At 50.3% G+C, this 21,504-nt stretch overlaps 11 protein-coding genes across 11 annotated transcripts; 7 read left to right on the top strand and 4 right to left on the bottom strand.

Moving 5' to 3' along the window:
• Positions 1 to 349: 349 nt before the first annotated feature.
• Positions 350 to 2,225, top strand: M437DRAFT_79367 (WD40 repeat-like protein; the record flags this gene model as incomplete). The annotated part of the gene is made up of 3 exons (XM_041027163.1): positions 350 to 746; positions 898 to 1,853; positions 1,899 to 2,225. 3 exons carry the CDS (start codon positions 350 to 352, stop codon positions 2,223 to 2,225), a joined length of 1,680 nt encoding a protein of 559 aa, XP_040875039.1.
• A 492-nt stretch (positions 2,226 to 2,717) lies between these two features.
• On the bottom strand, positions 2,718 to 4,343 carry M437DRAFT_88998 (homocitrate synthase; the record flags this gene model as incomplete). Its single annotated transcript, XM_041028942.1, has 4 exons — positions 2,718 to 3,095; positions 3,150 to 3,731; positions 3,786 to 4,231; positions 4,286 to 4,343. 4 exons carry the CDS (start codon positions 4,341 to 4,343, stop codon positions 2,718 to 2,720), a joined length of 1,464 nt encoding a protein of 487 aa, XP_040875038.1.
• An 834-nt stretch (positions 4,344 to 5,177) lies between these two features.
• M437DRAFT_60384 (arginine-tRNA-protein transferas-like protein 1) lies at positions 5,178 to 6,994 on the bottom strand (the record flags this gene model as incomplete). The annotated part of the gene is made up of 7 exons (XM_041023748.1): positions 5,178 to 6,117; positions 6,174 to 6,296; positions 6,347 to 6,409; positions 6,538 to 6,613; positions 6,722 to 6,754; positions 6,813 to 6,824; positions 6,961 to 6,994. 7 exons carry the CDS (start codon positions 6,992 to 6,994, stop codon positions 5,178 to 5,180), a joined length of 1,281 nt encoding a protein of 426 aa, XP_040875037.1.
• A 724-nt stretch (positions 6,995 to 7,718) lies between these two features.
• On the top strand, positions 7,719 to 8,270 carry M437DRAFT_60429 (uncharacterized protein; the record flags this gene model as incomplete). Its single annotated transcript, XM_041023755.1, has 2 exons — positions 7,719 to 7,779; positions 7,840 to 8,270. The coding sequence occupies 2 exons, from the start codon at positions 7,719 to 7,721 to the stop codon at positions 8,268 to 8,270; spliced, it is 492 nt and encodes a 163-aa protein (XP_040875036.1).
• Positions 8,271 to 8,714: 444 nt separating this feature from the next.
• On the bottom strand, positions 8,715 to 10,301 carry M437DRAFT_88995 (phenylalanyl-tRNA synthetase; the record flags this gene model as incomplete). The annotated part of the gene is made up of 2 exons (XM_041028941.1): positions 8,715 to 10,108; positions 10,145 to 10,301. 2 exons carry the CDS (start codon positions 10,299 to 10,301, stop codon positions 8,715 to 8,717), a joined length of 1,551 nt encoding a protein of 516 aa, XP_040875035.1.
• Positions 10,302 to 10,878: 577 nt separating this feature from the next.
• M437DRAFT_79361 (mitochondrial carrier) lies at positions 10,879 to 11,742 on the top strand (the record flags this gene model as incomplete). Its single annotated transcript, XM_041027162.1, has 3 exons — positions 10,879 to 10,912; positions 10,964 to 11,604; positions 11,647 to 11,742. The coding sequence occupies 3 exons, from the start codon at positions 10,879 to 10,881 to the stop codon at positions 11,740 to 11,742; spliced, it is 771 nt and encodes a 256-aa protein (XP_040875034.1).
• Positions 11,743 to 12,106: 364 nt separating this feature from the next.
• On the top strand, positions 12,107 to 13,943 carry M437DRAFT_88993 (SecY protein; the record flags this gene model as incomplete). Its single annotated transcript, XM_041028940.1, has 7 exons — positions 12,107 to 12,116; positions 12,246 to 12,407; positions 12,461 to 12,567; positions 12,631 to 12,708; positions 12,761 to 13,437; positions 13,495 to 13,815; positions 13,868 to 13,943. The coding sequence occupies 7 exons, from the start codon at positions 12,107 to 12,109 to the stop codon at positions 13,941 to 13,943; spliced, it is 1,431 nt and encodes a 476-aa protein (XP_040875033.1).
• Positions 13,944 to 14,234: 291 nt separating this feature from the next.
• M437DRAFT_88992 (uncharacterized protein) lies at positions 14,235 to 15,357 on the top strand (the record flags this gene model as incomplete). Its single annotated transcript, XM_041028939.1, has 3 exons — positions 14,235 to 14,447; positions 14,498 to 15,218; positions 15,269 to 15,357. 3 exons carry the CDS (start codon positions 14,235 to 14,237, stop codon positions 15,355 to 15,357), a joined length of 1,023 nt encoding a protein of 340 aa, XP_040875032.1.
• A 1,563-nt stretch (positions 15,358 to 16,920) lies between these two features.
• Positions 16,921 to 17,587, top strand: M437DRAFT_70343 (uncharacterized protein; the record flags this gene model as incomplete). The annotated part of the gene is made up of 2 exons (XM_041025435.1): positions 16,921 to 17,482; positions 17,532 to 17,587. 2 exons carry the CDS (start codon positions 16,921 to 16,923, stop codon positions 17,585 to 17,587), a joined length of 618 nt encoding a protein of 205 aa, XP_040875031.1.
• Positions 17,588 to 19,071: 1,484 nt separating this feature from the next.
• Positions 19,072 to 19,824, top strand: M437DRAFT_11019 (Calcipressin; the record flags this gene model as incomplete). Its single annotated transcript, XM_041018588.1, has 1 exon — positions 19,072 to 19,824. A coding segment is annotated over one exon (753 nt), but the record flags the coding sequence as incomplete, so codon positions are not given.
• Positions 19,825 to 20,530: 706 nt separating this feature from the next.
• M437DRAFT_60405 (uncharacterized protein) lies at positions 20,531 to 21,295 on the bottom strand (the record flags this gene model as incomplete). The annotated part of the gene is made up of 1 exon (XM_041023751.1): positions 20,531 to 21,295. One exon carries the CDS (start codon positions 21,293 to 21,295, stop codon positions 20,531 to 20,533), a length of 765 nt encoding a protein of 254 aa, XP_040875029.1.
• Between the last annotated feature and the right edge of the window lie 209 nt (positions 21,296 to 21,504).

The raw sequence follows: 21,504 nt of genomic DNA, 5'->3' as shown, positions 1-21,504 counted from the left end.
TGATGAGCCAGAGCCTATGGAAGGCATCGAGTATTCTGAGGATGCGGGTTCCATCCCACCAATTAGTCTGCCTGCTCGTCGACCATCCATACTCAGGAACCATATCAGCTCTAGGCCAAGACCATCAAGAACACCTGACCGTTTCGTCTTCGACAGGGCTCTCAACGTGCAACCTCGAGAGAGATTCATGCTGTCCACTCCTCCTCAAGATCTGACTGCCAATGACAGGTGGAGTCGCCGCCAATCCCATGCCCATGATGCCTTTGGATCCAGGACAAAGGTCACCCGCCGCCCGAACCTTACCAAATCTCCAGTCACTGCCCGTACTCCCAGGACTCCAAGCTTGTTCATGACCAGTCGTCTCAACCCACTCGGCCTTGTCACTCCTGAAAGTCCTCGAGAGATCAGTCAAGGTGCTGTATGGAATGTTGGAGGCTCTTCACCTGCTCAAACTGTCGATGGTGTCCGAAGTACAAGCAATGGTCGAGGCGGCCGCATCACCAGCGGTACAAATGCCCCAATGTTTAGATCAGACTTCTCCAACCATGTAAATGACGACACGGATCACTTGCATATCCATGGAAAGCGTTTGAGTGCGGCTATGGATGTTGATCAAGCCAATAGGGTCTTGGACCAAGGTTCTGGTCTGCTTACTCCGTCACACTCTCCAGATGCCGATGCTACTGCTGGTTTTAGCCCTTCGATCTGGCAGAACAATGAGTGGACAAAACCTGGTTCTCCCCCATGTGAGTCGCTCGTCATCTCATGCAACTCGGTTCTGACCAAAGATTCGCAGTGCAACGCATACAGTGTAAACCAAGAAAGACTGTGCCGGTTATCCCCTTCAGATAAGTCTCCATAGCCTCGCCCTCCTTTCGATGCTGACACCTTACACAGTTCTGGATGCTCCAGCTCTTCGTGACGACTACTACTGTTCCCTCCTGGCGTATTCAGACACAGCGAAATGCCTAGCGGTCGGCCTTGGTACGCAACTTTACACGTGGTCAGAAAGCAGAGGAGTGGAAAGTCCTGAGAGTCTCGGTCCGCCTTTTGCTGGGCATGTTACGTCGCTTTCTTTCTCATCAACAGAGGGCGAAAGGTCCATTCTCGCTGTCGGGCGATCTGATGGATCCATAACGCTCTGGTCTCCATCGGAGGAGGGCCCACGATTCAGTTATACTCATCGGTCTTCGGTCGCTTGTGTCTGTTTCAGTCCTCGGCCCTTTCGCAGAGCGTCGGTCCGTCATCCTGGCGTCAAGGTGCAGGTGGAATATTTGCTGGTCGGCGATGAAGCTGGCCATATCTACCTATACTCAGTAGAATGGCCGACTGCAGAAGACGTGGATATCTTCGCATGGCCTGGAAGCATGACTGTTCTTGCACGTCTAGACCTCCATTCACAGCAAATCTGCGGACTAGCCTGGAGCCCTGACGGCCAGTTCTTCGCTTCGGGCGGTAATGACAACGCGCTATGCGTCTTCGAGACACGACGAATTCTGCAAGTTGAGAACATCCCGGCGCAACAGCGGATCATGGTAAGGGATGACTTTGCTTACTATTCGCCTGTTGGTCAGGAGGAAGCGAGATGGATCCTGCCAAGTCAAGAGAGTTACCGTTACACACTGAATGCGGCAGTGAAGGCTTTGGCTTTCTGTCCGTGGCAGCCTTCGCTACTAGCAGCAGGTGGAGGAAGCAATGATCGCTGCATTCACTTCTACCACACCATATCCGGAGCAAAGCTTGCAACTATCGACTGCTCAGCACAGGTCACGAGTCTAGTCTGGAGCAGAACGCGCCGCGAGATTGCTGCTACATTCGGCTTCACACAACCGGATCACCCTATTCGTGTGGCTGTCTTCTCATGGCCGGCATGTGAATGCATCGTCCGCATCCCTTAGTACGGCGAAGAGCGTGCTCTCTGGGCTATTGGGTTTCCAGGCGGACCTGACAGTTCTACTCCTGGCGAAAGCTCTGGGAGACCGTCAGCAAGAGAAGGCACACCATGGTATGCAAGACGAACGCGCGCAGAGGGGTGCCTGGTAGTGGCTTCCAGTGATTCGAGCATCAAGTTCCACGAAGTCTGGAGCGAGGAGCCAACGTCATATCGAAGCGGCCCAGTGACGCCTATGGCAACGAGCATGGGTGTCATGGGATCCTTGGGAGGAAGCGATATCCTTGAGTCGCTGCATGGGGTGGAGAAGGAGGGTGCGTCGGTGATCCGGTAGAGCTCTTCTATCATTTGTGCAGGGAGAGAATATGTGCTCTTGATGAGTTTGGGGTGTGGTTTATCGGTTTTTGTCTATTGCATCATGTCGCTTCATTCCTAGATAGATTGCGTCTCATTAAATCCTAAGACTTTCTTCTTCACTGATCACTTCTTGAGGAAAGGCAAGAGTTCGTTGCAAATCATTCTTTTCATATTCGATCCCTCTACTGTATGTATACACAGGCTGTTGGTAGGGGGCGCAGATATTCTAGATGCAAGCAAAAGAAAAAAAAGAAGAGGCTCAAAAGCACAAAGCTGGGGGCATGATATAGAAACAAGAAACAAGCAGATTAACTCCCCCTTTGTAATGTCCCATGACCTTCGTGATAATATGTGAGGAAAGAAACAAGCAGAAACGCCTTTTTTGTTCCTGAATTGTCCAAAACAAGATTGGAATCCAAGATGAAGCAATCAGATCAGGATCGAAAGATCAGGGCCGGGCATGGCACATCTATGCACCAGCAACGGTCTTGGTCTTCTTGGCCTGAGGAACCTCGGCCTCCTTGTCAGCCTGGTCCTCGAGCTCGCGCTTCTCGGTGACACCGTTGAGCTCTCTTTGCTTCTGCTCAAACTTCTTCTTCTCTTCCTCGGTCATGTTGGGGAGGAGGGGGTCCTCATTCTCCTTGTGCAGGTTACCGTGGAAGGTACGGATGATCGAGTCGGCGTCATCAATGGCGATGGGGCGGACATCGGCGAGGGCCTTGATCTTGGCTGTGCAGAGCTTGACCTGGGCGTCGGTCATTGTGAGGCTAAGTTGCTCGACACGCGACTTGATGGCGTTCCAGCCGGTCAAGCGCGAGGCGAAGTGGACATAACGCTTCATGCCGAACTAGAAATATTGTCAGTACAGGCTTCAATGCTGATATAGAAGGGAGAAACATACGTCGGCAGGGTCAATAATCTCGTAAGTTGAGGGGTTGGCAAGAATGGCCTTGGCGTGGATACCAGCCTTGTGGGTGAAGGCGGAGAAACCGGTAATGTAGTTGTTGAAGGGAATGTTGATCTCGACCGAGTCGGCGACCAAGTCCTCAATAGCCTTGAGCTTGTGAAGGTCGTACTTGCCCTTGACGTAGTCGCGGTCGGCGACAATCATGCGGGCCATGAGACCACCGAGAGGGGTGATACCGTTACGCTCACCAATACCAATGACTGAGGTGTCAATGTGAGTGGCACCGGCCTCGAGGGCACAGTATGCGTTGGCAATGGCACAGCCAGAGTCGTTGTGGAAGTGGCACTCAATGTCGCAGCTGACGACACCACGGAGAGTTCTGACGAGGTCGTAGACCTGTCTGGGGGAAGCACAGCCGACAGTGTCAGCGATACCGACTCTGTTGACACCGACCTTGTCAACGGCAGCGTAGAGCGAGAGAAGATCGACCAAGTCGGATCTGAATGAGTCCTCTGACGAGAATCTGATCTCAAGACCCTTGGACTTGACGAACTCGATGACCTCAATGGCAGCGTTCTGAAGTTCAAATTAGCGACTGAAGATGGACTTGTGACTCAAAAAGCGACGAACCTTGATGTAGGTCATGTCCTTGCCGTGCGAGTGCTCTCTGAGGAAAGAGCTGGTACCAATGACAACGTCGACACCGTCAACACCAGTCTCAACAGCAACCTTGACATCGTCCATGTGGCAGCGGACGTGGGTCAGGATCTTGGCCTTGAGACCGAGCTTGCAGATGGCCTCGCAGTCAAGACGAGACTGCTCGGAAGCACAAGGCGAGGTGAGCTCGATGCAGTCAACACCGAACTCATCGAGAGCCTTAGCGATCTTGATCTTGGTCTCAGTGTCGAAGTAGGCATTGGCGAACTGCTCGCCCTCACGCAGCGTCGACTCGATAATCTTGAAGTTTGACACATTTGACAGGAAGTCGCCTACGGGTTGGTAGGGGTTCTTGTTGACAGTGTGGGCCTTGCCCTTCTTCTCGAAGTCGCTCTCGAACTTGGTGAAGCCCTCGTGCGCTGTTGGATCAATTTAGCGAAAGTGATGTTTGGCAGCAGTGGACAAGTACTTACAGCCATTGGCTTGAACACCGTTAGTGGCAGGAGCGCCGTCGTCGACTGTGGGACACATTGTGGTATGGATGGATGTGAGAGGGTATGATGGAGAAGGGAAAGTGAAACTGGCATGCGAAAGCCGACGAAGTTTTATTACCAGCAGCTTGAGTCACCGGAGCGGAGCCAAGTCAAAGCACCAAAGGGCCACAAATTCGGGTGGGGAACCATGACATCGCTTGCAAAATTGTGCACAGACATCCCCGACATCGCTCAGTCGACCCTTCCTTCTCTCCAGAATGGTCAGCGACCACCACTTCACGTGTCCTAGTGAACATTTTCACGTTGAAGGAAAGTATCCTCTCATGAATCGACTCTTCTCTACCATGGCTCCGCGAACATTGAATTGTTGAAACCCATCATGCCCTTATCTCCCACTATCTCTTTGATGTTCTCGAACCCACTCGTTCCCAGTGATCACCGCTTGAACAGACAAAAAGAAGTTGAGCAGCGTCATGTACGGAGTCTGCCGTCGGCCTCAACAGCACTTGACCAAAACGGCAGTCACAACCATCTCCGCAGCCCTCGTTGTCCGGCCATCAGCTTTCTGACTTTCGTCAATGACAATCAGAAATGGTTACTTATGTTGAGATGTCTGTCCTGCCTTCCAAAATTCGATTGATACACAAGATCAAAGCAACACGCTGGCCACAATATCACATCGCGTGTCCTCTCAAATTTTCTCCGCCTTTTGCCAATTATTAACTCCGCTTTTCCCCACACTCTTGATGACTCGAGGGTGGATACCCTCTGTTACTCACTATCATTGTGCATTTTTACAACTATACATATTACAAGCTTGAGCATATAGGATATGGGAGAAGTCGATTTCATAAAATGCTGCTGACCCCAGCTAGTGTCCAGAGAAATCCAAAATAGCTGTCCTAGCAACTTCAGGTCCCACCATGGCTGCATATCTTCCAACCACTCCCTTAATAGAGCTAGGGTCTTCGATACCGCCGCTCTCCCACGCCACGAGGTCCTCTGTATATACCGTCATGCCTTTGCTGATGTGAAGGCGTATCTTGTCCATGTCTACTTGTGCTTCGACATCTGTAGAGCTCATCATCCCTGGCATGCCCCATTCGAACAGATCTTCCGGACTGGCAGCCACTTCTGCTGGTGTGTCTAGCAGATATGGAGTGCCTTCTTCGCCTCCCTTGTGTTTGCGCTCGCGAGATAAAGAGACATACTTTTGCTGGCCCATCAGCTTGCGCAGTTCTCCATCCAGCGGGTTCCACTCGTATGTCTCAGGATCCAACACATATTGTGGCTTGTAATCGCCCTTGTACCGCATCTTGATGCAGTTGTGAATGTAGTAGCCCATGTAGTAGAACTCGTAGCCACCTTCAAGCGCAAGTGCAGCTTCCCTCATCGCACTGAGCTTGCCAAAACTCCACTTCTCAAAGTCTTGATGGTACATGAAGTAGACTCCACTGACAGCATGCGGCAACAGATCAAGTACGCCAACAGCGATCAGTCGGCCATCGAGTCGATAGCATTGATGGTATGATCCAAGGCGCATCTCTTTGCCATTTTTCGTTACTGTCTCCCGAGCTATAGGAGACTTGCAGAGGAAGCGCTCGAACCCTTTCTTAGTGACTTCTCCAGGCTCGTCGTGGTGGACATGGATCTGATAGTTTTTGTAGACTTGGAACTTCTCCTCGGTGCAATCATCGGGCTCCAGAGTGACTTTGAAGCGATGGGCTGGAGCAACGGGCTTTAGTTGATCGACTTCTGCTTCATGGACTGTATGCAATAGATCGAAGCCATTTCTCTGTCGAGCTTTCTCTCTAGAATAGAACTTCAGTCGCTAACCCAGTCGAGCACATAAACTTGCTAAACTTACTCTTTTGTCTTGGGAAAGCGCTTGGCAGTCTCCTTGATGTACTCTTCCCCAAGCACAAACTTGTTCCAGCTGTTCAGAGCCTTCCGTTGGTTGGTGTTTGTAGCGAGAGATTGTGCAGGCAGTCTAGATGATTCGTCAGCGAATTCAGCTGAAGAGGAGGATGCATTACTGACCTGATGGTGTAGTGAGGACAGCATGACCGGTATACATCAGGTTTGTAGATGAGATTGCCGGACCTATACAACTGTCAGCCTAAACACTCCTCTTGCGAATCTGTAGTGGTGCTCAGCAAGCGATGTAGGTACCAGTGCCCAGATCTTTAAGCTGTAGCTTCTCTATATCTTGAATGTACAAGACTGCTTACCTTCTCCATCCTCGGTCGACCAAATCTTGGTATACTTGGGCACTCAGAGATTTTGTAATAACGTAGTACGAACCACCTGCGATTGTCAGAACATCTGCATGTGAAGGTAAATGGCGACGATAATTGATAGGAGGGGTTTGTCCATCAGGTAATCGATACACACGAGATTTTGGGGTTCTCTGACTTGAATCTTCGCCTTTGCAGTAACCACAATCGCCTTTTCACAAATGTCAACATTTTGTTCAGGACTGTACAAGGCTTGTGAGGGGTATCACCTGGCTGATATCCTGGAGGGGTTTGACTGTCAGCCTAAAACAATTACAGAAGTGGAGCCTACATGCTGCATAGCGGGACTTTAGAAACTGACATCAAAGCATGTGCTTTGATGCGCCCTTCTTATTGGGTTGTTTTGCTTGGACATACCAATGGGTGTAAGAAGTGTCGTGGCGGCGGGCATTTTCGCGGTTGCGTCGGTGGCTAATGACAGGTCAAGAGGGACGAAACGCGCGACAGTGGGGTGTCTGTCAGTCAAGGCAGTTTCAAAGTGGGCAACAATGGCAGAAAGAGTTGGGTTCAAGTATTTGGATTGGATTGAGGGGATACAGTATGCAAAAGCAGTAGCGATACGTGGAGTCTCGAAATTCTGAGTGACGATGCAGCAGCATGTGAGAGGCTGTCTAGACGGCGGTGGTTCATGCAGTCTCGGTACTCGTAGCTCATCGACTCTTACTGGATATACAAATACACATGCAAGCTACTGCTCACTACAGCACTAGGCAAAGAGTGAAAGTATCATAGTTCTGTTAATATTTAATGTTGAGAAGGTTCAGCGGGCAGGCAGGCACTTTCTCGTCGCTCGGCAGAGCCTCATCCGCTGATCTCGAATTTGACAACCCCAGACCCCTTCTGTAATTGACTACACAACAAGACCGCTACCTACATGATTTGCACGCTCCGATAGCAGTCACCCGCCGCGAACGGGTCTGACCTTCAGATCCTCCCTTTCGATCCTTCTCTCACCAACCACTTACTCCCACATTCATTCTACAGTGTGACTCAGCCTCTGTCGAACGCCATAGACTTTATTTGACCGGACACGTGAGCCGTACACCTCGACCGTCGACAGACGACCTCTACTCGTCAATCCTTTCAGCCTCCCAGAAGTGGCTTCAGTGAACAATATGACACAAGACTTGAGCGTTGAGCGGCCCATGGAGGCTCGTGTCGGCAGGGAGAACCAGAGTGCGTTCGATCGCTGAGAAGCCAGTTACCTACCCACTTTGTACTGACTACTTGACAAAGGATACGGATCTCAAGGCGAACGTCTCGTCGCTGGCATTGTGCCGCTCTCCAACGACCGCAAGTCTGTCCTACTCATCCAGTCAATGCGCCGTGGCGGCTGGGTCCTTCCCAAAGGCGGTTGGGAAGTTGACGAGACCGTCGAAGAAGCCGCCTGTCGCGAGGCCTGGGAGGAAGCTGGCGCCATCTGTAAAATTCACGCCGACTTGGGCAAGATCCCCGAAAAGAGGAAACCGGAGCAACTTACCGAGAAGGCTCCCAAGGCCGCATACCACTTTTTCGAAGCCACAGTCGCCGAGGTCAAGGAGGAGTGGCCGGAGAGCCACAAGCGCAAGAGAAGGTGGATGGGCTATCAAGAGGCCATTGTCTTGTTGAAGGACAGACCAGAGCTGTCAGAAGCCCTCGAGAGAAGCAGCATCGACAAGCAGCTTTGACCGCCGCGTTCGTTTGTCCACAAACACATCCTTCACGGCTTGCTCGACGCTTGACGTTCATGTTGGCGCGCTCGTGCACAACAGAGACATCGAGCGCACGTCATGTCAAGCTCTACGTCAATTCGAATTTTGGAGAGAAGCGAGAGAAAAAAAATCGATCTATCGACAAAGAGAACCATGCGACTGGAGACGAGAAGATAATGATTCGTTTCTCAAAATACTTCGGCTTCAATTCTTGAGGATTTTGCTCGCTAGATCAACCAATTGTAATGCGAAAATAGAAAAAAAGGATTAAAGATACATCCTCGCCTCGTTTTCCAGAAGCGAGTTTTTCACTGCACCAAGCATTACAACGACTTCGAACCATATATGTGATACAACTCATATACAAGACATCCCGCGCCCTCTTCGGCGACATATTGCCCTCAGAAGGGAGTCTATTTATTATCTCAATTCGACTCCAAACTTACTAACAAGCTCTTGTCGGATCTTTTCGTGCATCTCATTTGCTTGCTCCTTGGTCAATGTGCTTTCAAGGCTGCGGTAGTTGATTCTGTAGCACAGACTTCTGCGGCCTGTCTTTGGGTGAGTGAACTCATCAACCAGAGTAACATCTTCGACAGAATCTCCAGCAGCACTACGCACGATCTCCATAATGTCGTTCTCATGGAATGCAAGAGCGGGTGCAGCTGCCTCGGATGCGAGACCACCAGCAGGAGAAGGCGTGGTTGATGTGTTCGAGGCGGTAGCAGTAACGACATCATCTTGAGCGGCGCTCTTGGGCAGCCAGAAAGCGACATCGCGGGGTGCAGCGGGGTATTTGGAGAAGGGCACGAAACGACGAATCTTCTTCTCATCGAATTGAGACAAGAAGCGAGAGTCTTTGCTCCAGAAGAGACGAATGTCGGGGATTTCGTAGAGCAGCATAGTAATTCTCTCAAGACCAATACCGAAAGCCCAGCCAACTCTTGATGGTGCGTCAGCGTTGTCGAGAAGTGGTTGAGAGATGACACCGCAGCCAAGGACTTCGAGCCAGTCACCCTGCCAGAAGATCTCGAGCTCCCATGAGGGTGAAGTGAAGGGAAAGTATGCTTCTATCCAGCGGACCTTGAGAGGCTCCTGTGATTGAGCTTGGTTGCGGACTTCGTCGATGGCAGATGCAGCTGCTGCCTCCTTGGCTTTCGAGAAGATCTCAACAACGACATTCTCAAGAGAGCGCTTTAGATGCGCTGCGACAGCTTCGGCTTCTTCCTGAGTGTGAGGCTTCTGCAGAGGATTACGTTCAGGGTGAGTGGTAGGATTTGGGTCTTCGACAACAATATCGGGCTTGGGCAGCTTTTCTACATCTTCCCAAATCTGCTGCGCGAGTGTCTTTCCTTCAGGTAGAGCATTACGATCCCATGTCATTGCGCCTTCCATCTGGTGGAAGACAGGATAGTGCGAGCGGTCGATGGCATCTCTACGGTAAACATCGGCCGAGATGGTGAATCCGTCGCTGGTGTTGGCGCGGAAGACGTCAGCTTGATGTGCAGATGTGTGTGTCCGTAACACAGTATCCTTGTTAATGTAGTAGGTGTCTGTTCGAGAACGTCCAGGATGATCAAGTGGGAAGCCCAGAGAGTCAAAATTTTGCCCCACGGTCACCACAGGATCAAACTCATTGTGATGTTGATATCCCGGAAAGCGAGACTCGATCAACTTTCTTGTGATTGAAATTGGATGATTGTCCTGCTGGTGCAGCTTTCGTGATACATTCTCGAGGATAGTGCTCGGCACATTTGTCCACGAGTCTGATGGGTAACTTTTGCCATGAATTGTCAACTCTCTCTGCTTTGAATCTACATTTTACTGTTAGCATACGAAACTATCGTTACTTTTGTGGTCTGTCTGAGAGTAAGAAGCATCCGATTGCGATGAGACAGTGATAGTTGAAAAAGCAACACCCAAGAGAATCTCAGAGATGGGAATGTCTCTTCGACCCTGCGCGTTCTTTTCGTGCTCGCCATCCTTTCGAATAATGAATTTGTTCATGACTGACCTGAGCTATTGTGTCGCCGCGAAACTGTCAACGACGCAATTGACACTCTATTGGTAATTTTTGCGCATCTTCCACACAGCGAGACAGACGCTCGAACGGACGTAAGATTGACCATCATATCTGAAAGGAAATTGCAAATTGCAATTGACTTGAATGTATGCAATGCTCGATCCTGGGACGAAGGCCGGAAGAAAGCTTTGGGAGGTCAGTGCGTCCTTTATGTCAGGGTGCCTCCCTTCACAATGTTTTTCGAGCCTTTTATCTAGTTTCGCGACAGCAAAGGCAAGTACGATGCAGTTCTTGTCTTTTTTGAGATTGTCTGTATCTCTTTCTATTGTGGCACGAATCTGAAGTTGGTATTCCTGCCTCGTCGTTGTTTGGAACCTTCTTACGCTTTTCGACTAATATCGTCTACGAACATTTGCAATCATGACTATCTTTCCAGCCATACCTGCTCCCGCTATCCCAGCAACTGACAACAGTGGCATCACTAAAGCTATCGCGAAAAGCAACGACTACGGTAATGGCCCAATCAAGTATCCGCTGTAGTTCGGTGGTACATCTTCAGCCATGGCTGCCCTGTTCTCCCACCCGCTTGATCTAGGTATGAGCTTCACAAAGACAAAAGTACCTTGCTGCTGCTGATGTCATTCAGTCAAGGTTCGCCTACAGGCACAGCATCAGAAGGGAGCCCTTGATATGGCCGAAACCTTCAAGCATATCTACAAAAGCGAGGGCATAGCTGGCTTGTATCGTGGCATCTCGGCATCCATTCTACGTCAACTCACCTACTCGACTGCACGTTTCGCAACCTACGAAAAACTCAAGTACATGGCCGAGGACGACGGTGTAAAGGCTCCACATACCCTACTTGTCGGTCTCGCAGCGGTCTCTGGTCTAGTGGGCAGTATTGTTGGGAACCCCGCCGACATCTTGAACGTCCGTATGCAGAATGATGCTGCTTTACTGCCTGCTGAACGCCACAATTACGGAAATGCGATCAGTGGATTCATCACCATCGTACGCGAAGAAGGCTGGAAACAGAGTGTCTTTAGAGGCATGGTGCCTAATCTTGGAAGAGGAGTATTGATGACAGCTGGGCAACTGGCTGGATACGACGTGTTCAAAATGGAGATACTGGCGCAGACCGAGATGCATGATGGTACCATGACACACATCGCCGCCAGTACTCTCGCAGGTCTCGTTGCGACAACTCTGTGCAATCCCTTCGACGTGCTGAAGACGCGAATCATGGCTAAGGATGAACGCGTCGGCATGTGGAACACGATCAAGACAGTACACAGACTTGAAGGACCAGGATGGATGTTCCGTGGATAGCTTCCAGCTTTCATCAGATTGGGGCCTCACACTGTGGCAACATTCCTCTTCCTGGAGCAGCACAAGAAGTACTACAGAAACCACTATGCGGATTAGGGTGTTGTCGATGTTATCCTATGAGGTCATTGATTGGTTATGAGCCAGGAGTCGTGACAGGCCATTGATACTCCTAGACAATAAGACGACCTGAGATCTGTCCTTAGTGTAGGTATGAACACGTTGATCCTCTGTGCGCAAAAGGTCCAGTCTTGAAACACACGGCAGTGTGACGAGATGGTCAAGGGGCTGAGAATGGCGGAGATGGTCGCCAAGATTCCGCAACGGGTCCAGCCGCTGGTCGCTCGCCAGCTGGCCTCACTCTGGAGCTTTAGGAGATTGAGTTGGTAGTTGACTCCCCTCCCCCATTGATTCATCTCCATTCGTCGTCACTCCCTCCGGTTCGAATAGAGAGACTGTCAACATGAGCGGTCGTAAGTCTACAACCTGCAACGTGCTCCGCAGCAATGCCTTCGCAGAGTCGCAACACGTACAATACTGGCGCAACCAAGCACGTCAATTGACACGTCTGTCGCACGACGACTAACATGTGGTGCTCGCAGTACGCTTCCTCGACTTGGTGAAGCCTTTCACCCCCCTGATTCCTGAGATCGCCGTCCCCGAGACCAAGACTCCCTTCCAGCAGCGCCTGATATGGACTGGTGTCACTCTCCTGATCTTCTTGGTCATGTCACAGATGCCCCTCTACGGCATTGTGTCCTCTGGTGAGCTACAGACACACAATCTGGCTCGCGACAGCAATACTGATGCAGCTCAGACACCTCTGACCCGCTCTACTGGCTCAGAATGATGATGGCCAGTAACAGAGGTACTCTCATGGAACTGGGTATCACCCCTATCATTTCTTCCGGCATGGTCTTCCAGGTGCGCAAAAGATGCTCAAAAGCTACAAAATCAGAGAATAGGCGGTTCTGACAAACTTGGTAGCTTCTTGCTGGTACCCACCTCATTGACGTCAACCTTGACCTCAAGGCCGACCGTGAACTCTACCAGACTGCACAGAAGGTGAGCTCCTGCAAAACTACGTATTGAGAGGAGCCAACACTGATATCTCTAGCTCCTCGCCATTATCCTGTCCTTCGGTCAAGCCTGCGTCTACGTCCTCACCGGTCTCTACGGTCAGCCCTCCGACCTTGGTGCTGGTATCTGCGTTCTCCTCGTTGTTCAGCTCCTTACCGCCGCTCTGATCGTCATCCTCCTCGATGAGCTCCTCCAGAAGGGTTACGGTCTCGGCAGTGGTATCTCGCTCTTCATCGCTACCAACATCTGCGAGTCGATCGTCTGGAAGGCTTTCTCGCCTACCACCATCAACACTGGCAGAGGTCCTGAGTTCGAGGGTGCCATCATCGCCCTTGTCCACCTTTTGGTTACCTGGCCCAACAAGCAGCTTGCCCTCAAGGAGGCCTTCTACCGCCAGAACCTGCCCAACGTCATGAACTTGATCGCTACCATCGCCGTTTTCAGCGCCGTCATCTACCTCCAGGGTTTCCGTGTCGAAATCCCCGTCAAGTCCTCGCGCCAGCGTGGTATGCGCGGTTCTTACCCCGTCCGTCTCTTCTACACCTCCAACATGCCCATTATGCTTCAGTCGGCTCTCTCTTCCAACGTCTTCCTTGTCAGTCAGATGCTCTACTCTCGCTTCAGCGACAACCTTTTGGTTAAGATGATCGGAGTCTGGGAGGCTCGCGAGGGATCTTCTCAGATGCTCCCCATCTCTGGTCTTGTCTACTACATGTAAGTTGCAACCTGCTTTTTTGTCGCGTGAACGGATTACTAACGATGCTTGCGCAGGTCCCCTCCCCTCAACTTCAAGGATGCCCTTCTTGACCCCGTCCACACCGCCCTCTTCATCGCCTACATGCTCATTGCATGCGCCGCTTTCTCCAAGACCTGGATCGAGGTCTCCGGTTCCAGCCCTCGTGATGTCGCCAAGCAGCTCAAGGAGCAGGGTCTCGTTATGGCCGGTCACCGTGATGAGTCCATGTACCGTGAGCTCAAGCGTGTTATTCCTACTGCTGCTGCCTTCGGTGGTGCCTGCATTGGTGCTCTCTCCATTGTCAGTGACCTTGTCGGCGCTCTTGGTAGCGGTACTGGTATCCTCATGGCTGTCACGTAAGTTTTGACTTGTTCTTCGAATTTGGATATTAGCTAACAATTATCTCAGCATCATCTACTCTTACTTCGAGATTGCCGCCAAGGAGGGTGACATGTCCGGCCTCAGAGGCATGGTCATGGGTTAAGAGCCTGAAAAGTGCCAGATTTGAGAATCTTCTACACTGTATATTTTATTACCAGGGGAAGAGAGGTACGCTACGGGCGATCTTGGAAGAATCTTGCTTGAAAGTAAAAGCCAGTCTCTGAAAGAGCTTTGTAGATTATTAAGGCCAGGCACTCTCATTGCAGGTGTCCTTGATTTGGCCAGATCGCCGTTAGTCCTACGCTCTTTTGTAGGATGCAATTTCAAGAAAAGTTATTCGCAATCGCTCTTGCCTAGTTCAGTGACTGTGACTGAAGTCAAAGTTGGCTCTGACATGCAGCTTCCAAACTGGCCTTCACTCGATCGACTTCATGCCGGTCTTGCGCTGAACACGTCCATCTGTCTCCATCTTCAATCTCTCGCCTCATCACGCTTCGCTCGTGCTCCAACCTTCTCAGTGCACACCAACGATAGCTTCACCACGTCACAATCACTTCCGTCACCTGTCCTCTCCTCCGTTCAGCTCTGGTCGACTGTCCTGAACTTCGTACGTAAATCGTGTCCTACCACAGACCTGCTGTTAACTGATCCTGAAAGGTAGCGATTCTGTCCATCATGGACCTTCATGACGCCAAACATCTGCCTCCTGCTTCATCGAGTCACATTCGCCAGGATGAACCTGAACCGTTCCGCTTGCTGGACCTTCCTGCTGAGATCAGACTCATGATCTATAGCTATGCGTTCGGATACCGAAACGTTTGTTGGACGGTGAAACCTTGTAACGTCGATAAATCTCTGCTGATGCTGAGCGACCAATATGATGCAAATGTTGGAACCGATGTCATTCCTCGTCGTTGTCCTGTTAACCTCTTGCGAACCTGCAAGTTGATCTCACAAGAAGCACATTCAATTCTATACAACCAAACACGTTTTGATTTTCGTTATCGAAGATTTGCGTCTGAGTTCCCCTACAGGTACCGGCTTCCAGTCACGCCTTGGTGGATAAGCGAACATGTTCTCAGCGTGGCTCAAGCTGTTCTCCAATCCGTCAAACATATTCGCATTCACTTCGACGACAGTGCATTAGGCATCCTCTTCTGGAGGTTCTACCTTTTGCGCAAGTATCTAGATTCTGGGCGACATCTCAAATCGCTACGATTTGCTTTCAGTGGACCTAACCCCCTGGACTCTTTTTGGAGAGCAGAGGACTTTGGGGATTTCTTCTGCCTTGGGTCGCACCATGGCAATGCTACATTGGACTTTGGCGACAGCGATCACACGGACGAGGACATTGCACGATTCAAGGAGCTTCTCGAAGGTGATTGTTACCGCTACTATGTTTTGCAAATACATGCTAATCTGTTACAGAGCCTGTGCAAGAATATTCCATCAGCATAATCAAGAAGAGCGATGATTCAAATCGCAAGAAAGATTGGTGGACCGAACTTGCCATTTAATGTCGTTAATGATAGCTGGTTATTATGGCTAGTCGTGTTGCTCCGTCCAATTCCTAAGGCAGCAATTGCTACTGTACTATCTGTATCAAGCAGCATACCGATCGCTGTCTGTATTTTGGTTTGAAAGATGCATAGCAGCTTTATTACCATTAGCTCAAATTAGTAGCAGAATGTGCCTCAATACAACTTCCAGAAGCAGTCACTTCTGTTCGATCAAACATAGTCTTCAAACGTGACTGAAAGTTCATGGTACAACCTTAACTTCACTCTCTGAGCCGTCACCAGCGAGAGATTGATCATCACTTATAAGGTCAGATCTTCATGAACTCCGCTTTGTTCGTGTGATCCTTACCCACAACTCCTCGTTTCCGTGCTAAATACTTCTCTGTCAAGTCAGCCGAGAGCGCAATTAGTCTGCTTGTTCAGCCTAGTATTCCAAATATTTGCGAGGCCGCGTGTAGGCGGTAGCTTCGCGGACCCGGTCGATGTATCGACCACAAGTCTCTACTTATCCCGGACAAACGTAGAGATAAAGGCATGGTATACGGAATGATTGCACGAGATATTCCCACAGATCCTTTATCTTCATACCGAGTGCTTCTTTGCTAGATGTTCGCGAAGTCACATACAGACGGCAACTTCTCAGGCCGGGTGATGTATCGATCACCATTTTTTGCTTATCCCGGATGAACGTAATAACAAAGATATGATATGGAGAATGATTGCACGAATAAATCCATAACTCTTTGTTCTCGTGACGGATACTCGACCCATGTTTCCAGATCTTTGAAGGGCCTTATGCCAACGGTGATTTTGTAGCCCCGGTCGATGTATCGACTACAGGTCTCTACTTGTCCCGGATGAATGTCAAGGGACAAAAGCACGATGTACAGAATGGGTGCACGAGAGATGTGTTAAAGACAAACAAGGTGACGGGAAGTCCAGATTTTTTATGATCTCCAAGGCCGCACGCAGAGAGTGAATCCGGTCGACAGACGACTAACGAGATTTTGTTTATCCCGGACGAACGAAGAGATCAAGGCATAGTATACGGAACCTTTGCACGAGAGATGTGCCAAAGACAGTGACGAGATGACGGGATACTAGCTTTGCGTAATCGCTCTTGCTTTGCCCATCCAAGACGATTCGTCTAAATTCCACACCTCAAACTTGCTCAATTTTTACGACCTTGCTGCTTTCGGAGCCCGAATGAGACCTTCTTGGACTTTGTTACCTTATTCTGACGCATGGTACATGAGTCATCTACCCATCCCATCATCTCTTGCATAAATGAACACAACTTCTTGCGACCCAACTCCTCTAGTTATACGTCTGTCAAGTCTTTCCAGATTCTGAGAAGCAGCATGAGCGGTCCGCGCCTATATGTCTTCATGAGAGGCAATGAATCCATCCATTGTGGAGCTCCGTAATGGCAAATGACTGCTTGCCACTCCATTAACATGTATCCGTCCTTACCAAATTCCTTGCTTGCTGGACCTACCTACCGAGATCAGGCTTATGATCTACAAATATGCAATTGGATACCACAATTTTCGATGGACAATGACCTACGAGGCCAACACTGGTGTTGCGTTGGCGCTAGGTGACCTACACAATGCAAAAGGAAACCGCGATATCGAGCCACACCATCGCCCTAGTCTTTTGCGTAATTGCAGACTGATCTTCCAAGAAACTTTCCCAATCCTTTATAACCAGACAAGGTTCGATATCAGCTTCGACAGCTGTTGGTATCAGAGTAACCGCCCTCTCGAAACTCATTTACTTCCCAAGTATCAGCTCCAATTGACGTCTGGGAGGAGCCAAATCACACACGGTCTGACACAAGTTGTTCTCGCGCGTGTCAAGCACGTTCGTGTTTTCATGAACGACACAAGATTATCCACATACATCTGGCGGATGCACATTCTAAGCACTTGCCTAAGCCACGGAATGGGCCTCGAATCACTTCGTCTTCTTTCAGCCATACCTATGGCCGAGTTGGACGATATCTGGAGTACTGCAGAGATTCTCTATTTCGACTCGTATAAAGACACTGTTGTTCTCGAACTCGTCGACTGCGATGTCACGGAGGAGGACAAGGCCGTGTTCAAGAGGATTCAAAACTGTAAGGATGAGCTTGCGAATCTTCCACGTGCGATGCTGACTTGTTTCAGTATTGGGACGTGTGCTGTCTGTTAGCATGAAGCGACACACACCGAATGACCTATGAGTTGCTCAGTCGAAGTCGTCAAGAATGGCAGGCAGGTTGGTTTTATTGCTGTGACGATCACCAAAACCGAACAGTAAGGCGTGGCAGCGAGATCTTACTGAAGGGCTGTGGCAGTACAAGACTGTTATAAGCAACCGATATGGCTATGCGAGGATCGTTTAACAAGGCGGAGCAGAGTCGTTAGACTTTACGCAAGCTCTGACAAGAGACGCGTCTTCTTAAAGTCCTGGAGGAATGTGCATGGCACTTGGCTATCTTGCTGCCTTTGTGTAGTTGTATCCGTCAGGATCGATCAGCAAGGCGAAGTAGCAAGGGCTCGATGTGCTCGACACAAGGGTCCAACGAGCGTATTACGCAAGGTGAACTTCTCATATGTGGAACATGCCACGCGTGTAGCTGTAGGATTGCGCATGTGTTTTCTGGATTAGAGGTTTGTGTTTGGAATGTGAGAAGACAGCGGCTCTCGGCCAAATACCTCTGATACCAATTGGCATTCTGCGTCACGATAGGCCTGCAGACTGCTATATGCCGCTTGGAGATAGTAAAGTTGCAACAACAGAGTGGTTGTCGTTACATGACCTTCCTTATTTTGACAAGCGACGTGTGATTCTTGTGGAGAAACAGCGGCCGCTCTGGGGCTGAGTATGGGTTTAGGTTATCACTCTGAACAGGCAGCGGTAAATAGTCGCGACAAGGACCCGCGGGTTACAAAGAAATTTGGGGCTGTGTACAGCGAATGGGATAGAAAGAATTTGTTCTGATTTCTTTGCTCTGCGTTTCCAAGCAAATGCCCAGCGCTTGGTCTGTGGGATGCAAAAGCTGTGCAAAGAATGAGGTGGAAGTGGCAAGTTGTGAGGCTTAGAGAGGAGGCAAGGGACCGAGTAGGTCCGTGTAGGCACTGTATGCAATTCCATTTAGACGACGCAGGGTTAAGTCGCATGTGTCTAGGCTGTCTTGAGTCAGGTCTCAGTTTTTGGAAAGCAAAGACAATCGGAGCGAGAGTGCTGCGGCAGCTGGCCTGTGTAGAGAGACAAATGGTCAAACAGTCACAGCCATGGCGCGAACGGGAGAGTCCCCTTCGGTCGCTTTGAGCAGGTCCGGAAGCTTCGGCGGCTGAGCCATCGCATACAGAGTCCGTGCACGCGAGCATGACGGTGTAAACGGTTGCATGGTCGAACGAGGTGAACGAGGCAGTGCAACCACCATGCCCATATGTAAATGCTACATAGTCCGCCTATCGGAGGGGAAAGGACAGACATCTTATCAGCACCCTACAGAACAAAGCAAACAAACCACCGACAAAAGCAACGCAGAAAAAAGATAAAGCACAATTGGTACCTGGTCGTTTATCCAACGGACATATCAAGCCAAAGCCCGACCATCTCGCCCCGGCGTCACTTCCCATAATATTCAGTAGCAACATGGCTGCAGTCACTTCGCTTCAAACACCACCAATGTCTCCTCACGCCTCATCGCCTTCATCCTCGCCCACAAAGCGCAAGCACTCGCCCTCGCTTTCTATCGACCTTAGCGACCTACCGCAATTATCCACAATCCCCGTACCTTCAAATACCCTGATCATCACCGGCCTAAACGACCCTGCCATCTTCGGCGCCACAAACCTTGCAAGCATCAAGGCTGCTCTCGACAGCCACGCAACAACCTACTCCTTCTCGCCTCTAAAATCCTTCCGTCGCATCATCGCCTCCTTCTACAATGTCGACGCCGCAATCGACATCCGCACAAAGCTCGATGGCGAGAATGTGCTAGGCCAACGCATCCGTGTCTACTTTGGCGCAGAGACAAAAATCACTACTCAAGAAGACCAACACTTGAAGGCGCCAGGAACTGGAAAACTGTTCTTCATTTCGCCTCCCCCTTCGCCTCCCCATGGCTGGGAGTCCCGCCACGAAGACCCTCCTAACAAGGAGGTCCACGCTGAGGACTTGGCAGAGGCACTGCACAGATTGTCGTCTGTGCCTGAAGATGAGCAGGCGCAACACATCGAGCAAGCTGAGGATGTCAAGACCGCCCCTGTCTCTGCTCCTGCTGTGACGAGAAGCAGAGCTGACTCGAGGACCATTGTCTACTCGCCTGTTGAGCAAGGTCACTCGCCCCATCTGCCTGCTATTGCTGTTGAGGATACCAGTTGTGAGGCTTCGCCTACAGAAGAGACCTTTGGCATGGATGTGCAGAAGCCTATCACCCACACTGCTCGTCCTCCTGTCGAGCTCATGGAGGAGTAAACCTTCCTGAACTCACCAACTTTCTTATGTTTTCTTTCATGGCGTTGTTCTAAGGGTTGGGTCTAGGGTTATTATGGGTTGGATTGGACAGACACATGGGCGCAAGCCAAGCATTGGGTCAGGAGTTTATTTTGAATCAGCGACATTCTGTCTTTCAGTATCACTCAAGAAAAGCAGTCTTCAATACATGAGAATCAAGCTTTATCAATCATCCTACTTTCTCTTCTCGGAAATACAAAACCAAGTCAGGTTGGACTGTCTGTTGGTCATATACATAAACAGGCACTCATAGGAGTCTGCGAGATTGCTTGACTGAACAAGAAGGCGATTATATTCACTATATAACAAATCCACAGTGCGTGTCGTGGGGAAAAAGCGCTTGCAGCGTACTCGCAAAGAACTCCTCTCCAAAGTAAGAACGAGCAGTATTCAAACAACGCAACGCAGGTTATTACACTTTTTGCTTCCTCCCACTCGGCCGTTTCACATTCTTGTGTGCTTTTTGCTATTTTTCTGTGTCTGTGATTCTCCTTAAGACACGCTATCCTGTATACTGTTTGCGATTTTGTTGTTTACTGAGTACGACCGGCAGGGGCAGCGGCTCTGGCGCCAGCACCACCCTGGGGACCCATTCTCTTGCTCCTGTCATAAATGTCAGTATATCAAGATTCTTGTTTGCACGAACAATGGGAGCAACTTACATGAAGGTTCTGGAGAAGAAGGAAATGCCAATCATCAAGGCCCAGCTGGGCATGACAGAGAAACCGTAAACGACCCAACCGAAAGGAATGGCAAGACCAGTCTGAGCGAGCAAGCCGTTGAAGGGGTGGAAGAAGCCCTCGTAAGGAGTCTTTTCCTTGAGGAAAGTCTTCTCAGTGGCAATCTCAACAATGTCCTGAGCGGAGACGGTGGTGCGGTTCAAGGGAAGGTAGTAGACAGTGGTGGCAGGGGTGGTCTGGTCGGGAAGAGGCTGAGGAAGCTGCATGTAGATAACGCTGGGAGCACCAACACCCCATGCGTTGCAAAGCTGAGGCTCCTTCTCGCAGTCGAGACGACCGAGCTGGGGAGCGCTGGGGACAGCAGAGAGGAGCGGGAGAGCCTTGGTCCACTCAACATCAGCGCGGGCACACATGCCAAAGCAAGTGCGGTTGCCGCCAGTGGTGTAGATCATCCAGTCCTCAATGCCAGGGCTGGCAGTTGCGGCGCCAGGCTTCAGGACCTCGTTGTAGTTCTCCTTGGTCAAGTCGGTGACAGTGAGCTCTTGGACCTTGCCAGCGGCGGCGTGGACGGGGTTGGGAACACCAGATGCGGCCGAAGCAGCTGCTGAGCTGGCAGAAGTGACGCTCGAGGAAGCGGCACCGACGATGTTGTTGAACCAGCCCTTGGCCTGCTCGAAGAGAGGGACTTGCTGCTGGGCAGCTGCCATGGCAGGCAGTGCCAGGACGACGGGAGCGAAACGCATTTTGTGTGTGGTTGTGAGGTATTGATAGGGAGACAGGCAGAAGTCAGGAGAGAAGGGGGTATATTATTATTTCTGCAATCGAGTTAGCTATGTTCGAGCTCAGAAAATGTATTTCACCGACTTTCACTTACCTGCAAAAAAGTGGTTATGGAATGCCTAAGCTCAAGTCAAGCTGGATGGTCAAAGGTATCCCCGTTTCAGGGAAGTCG

The sequence above is a fragment of the Aureobasidium melanogenum genome (genome assembly GCF_000721775.1).
Source record: "Aureobasidium melanogenum CBS 110374 unplaced genomic scaffold scaffold_39, whole genome shotgun sequence".
NCBI lineage: Eukaryota > Fungi > Ascomycota > Dothideomycetes > Dothideales > Saccotheciaceae > Aureobasidium > Aureobasidium melanogenum.
Note: the sequence above shows the minus strand (reverse complement) of the source record. Positions and strands in the feature narration are given on the sequence as shown.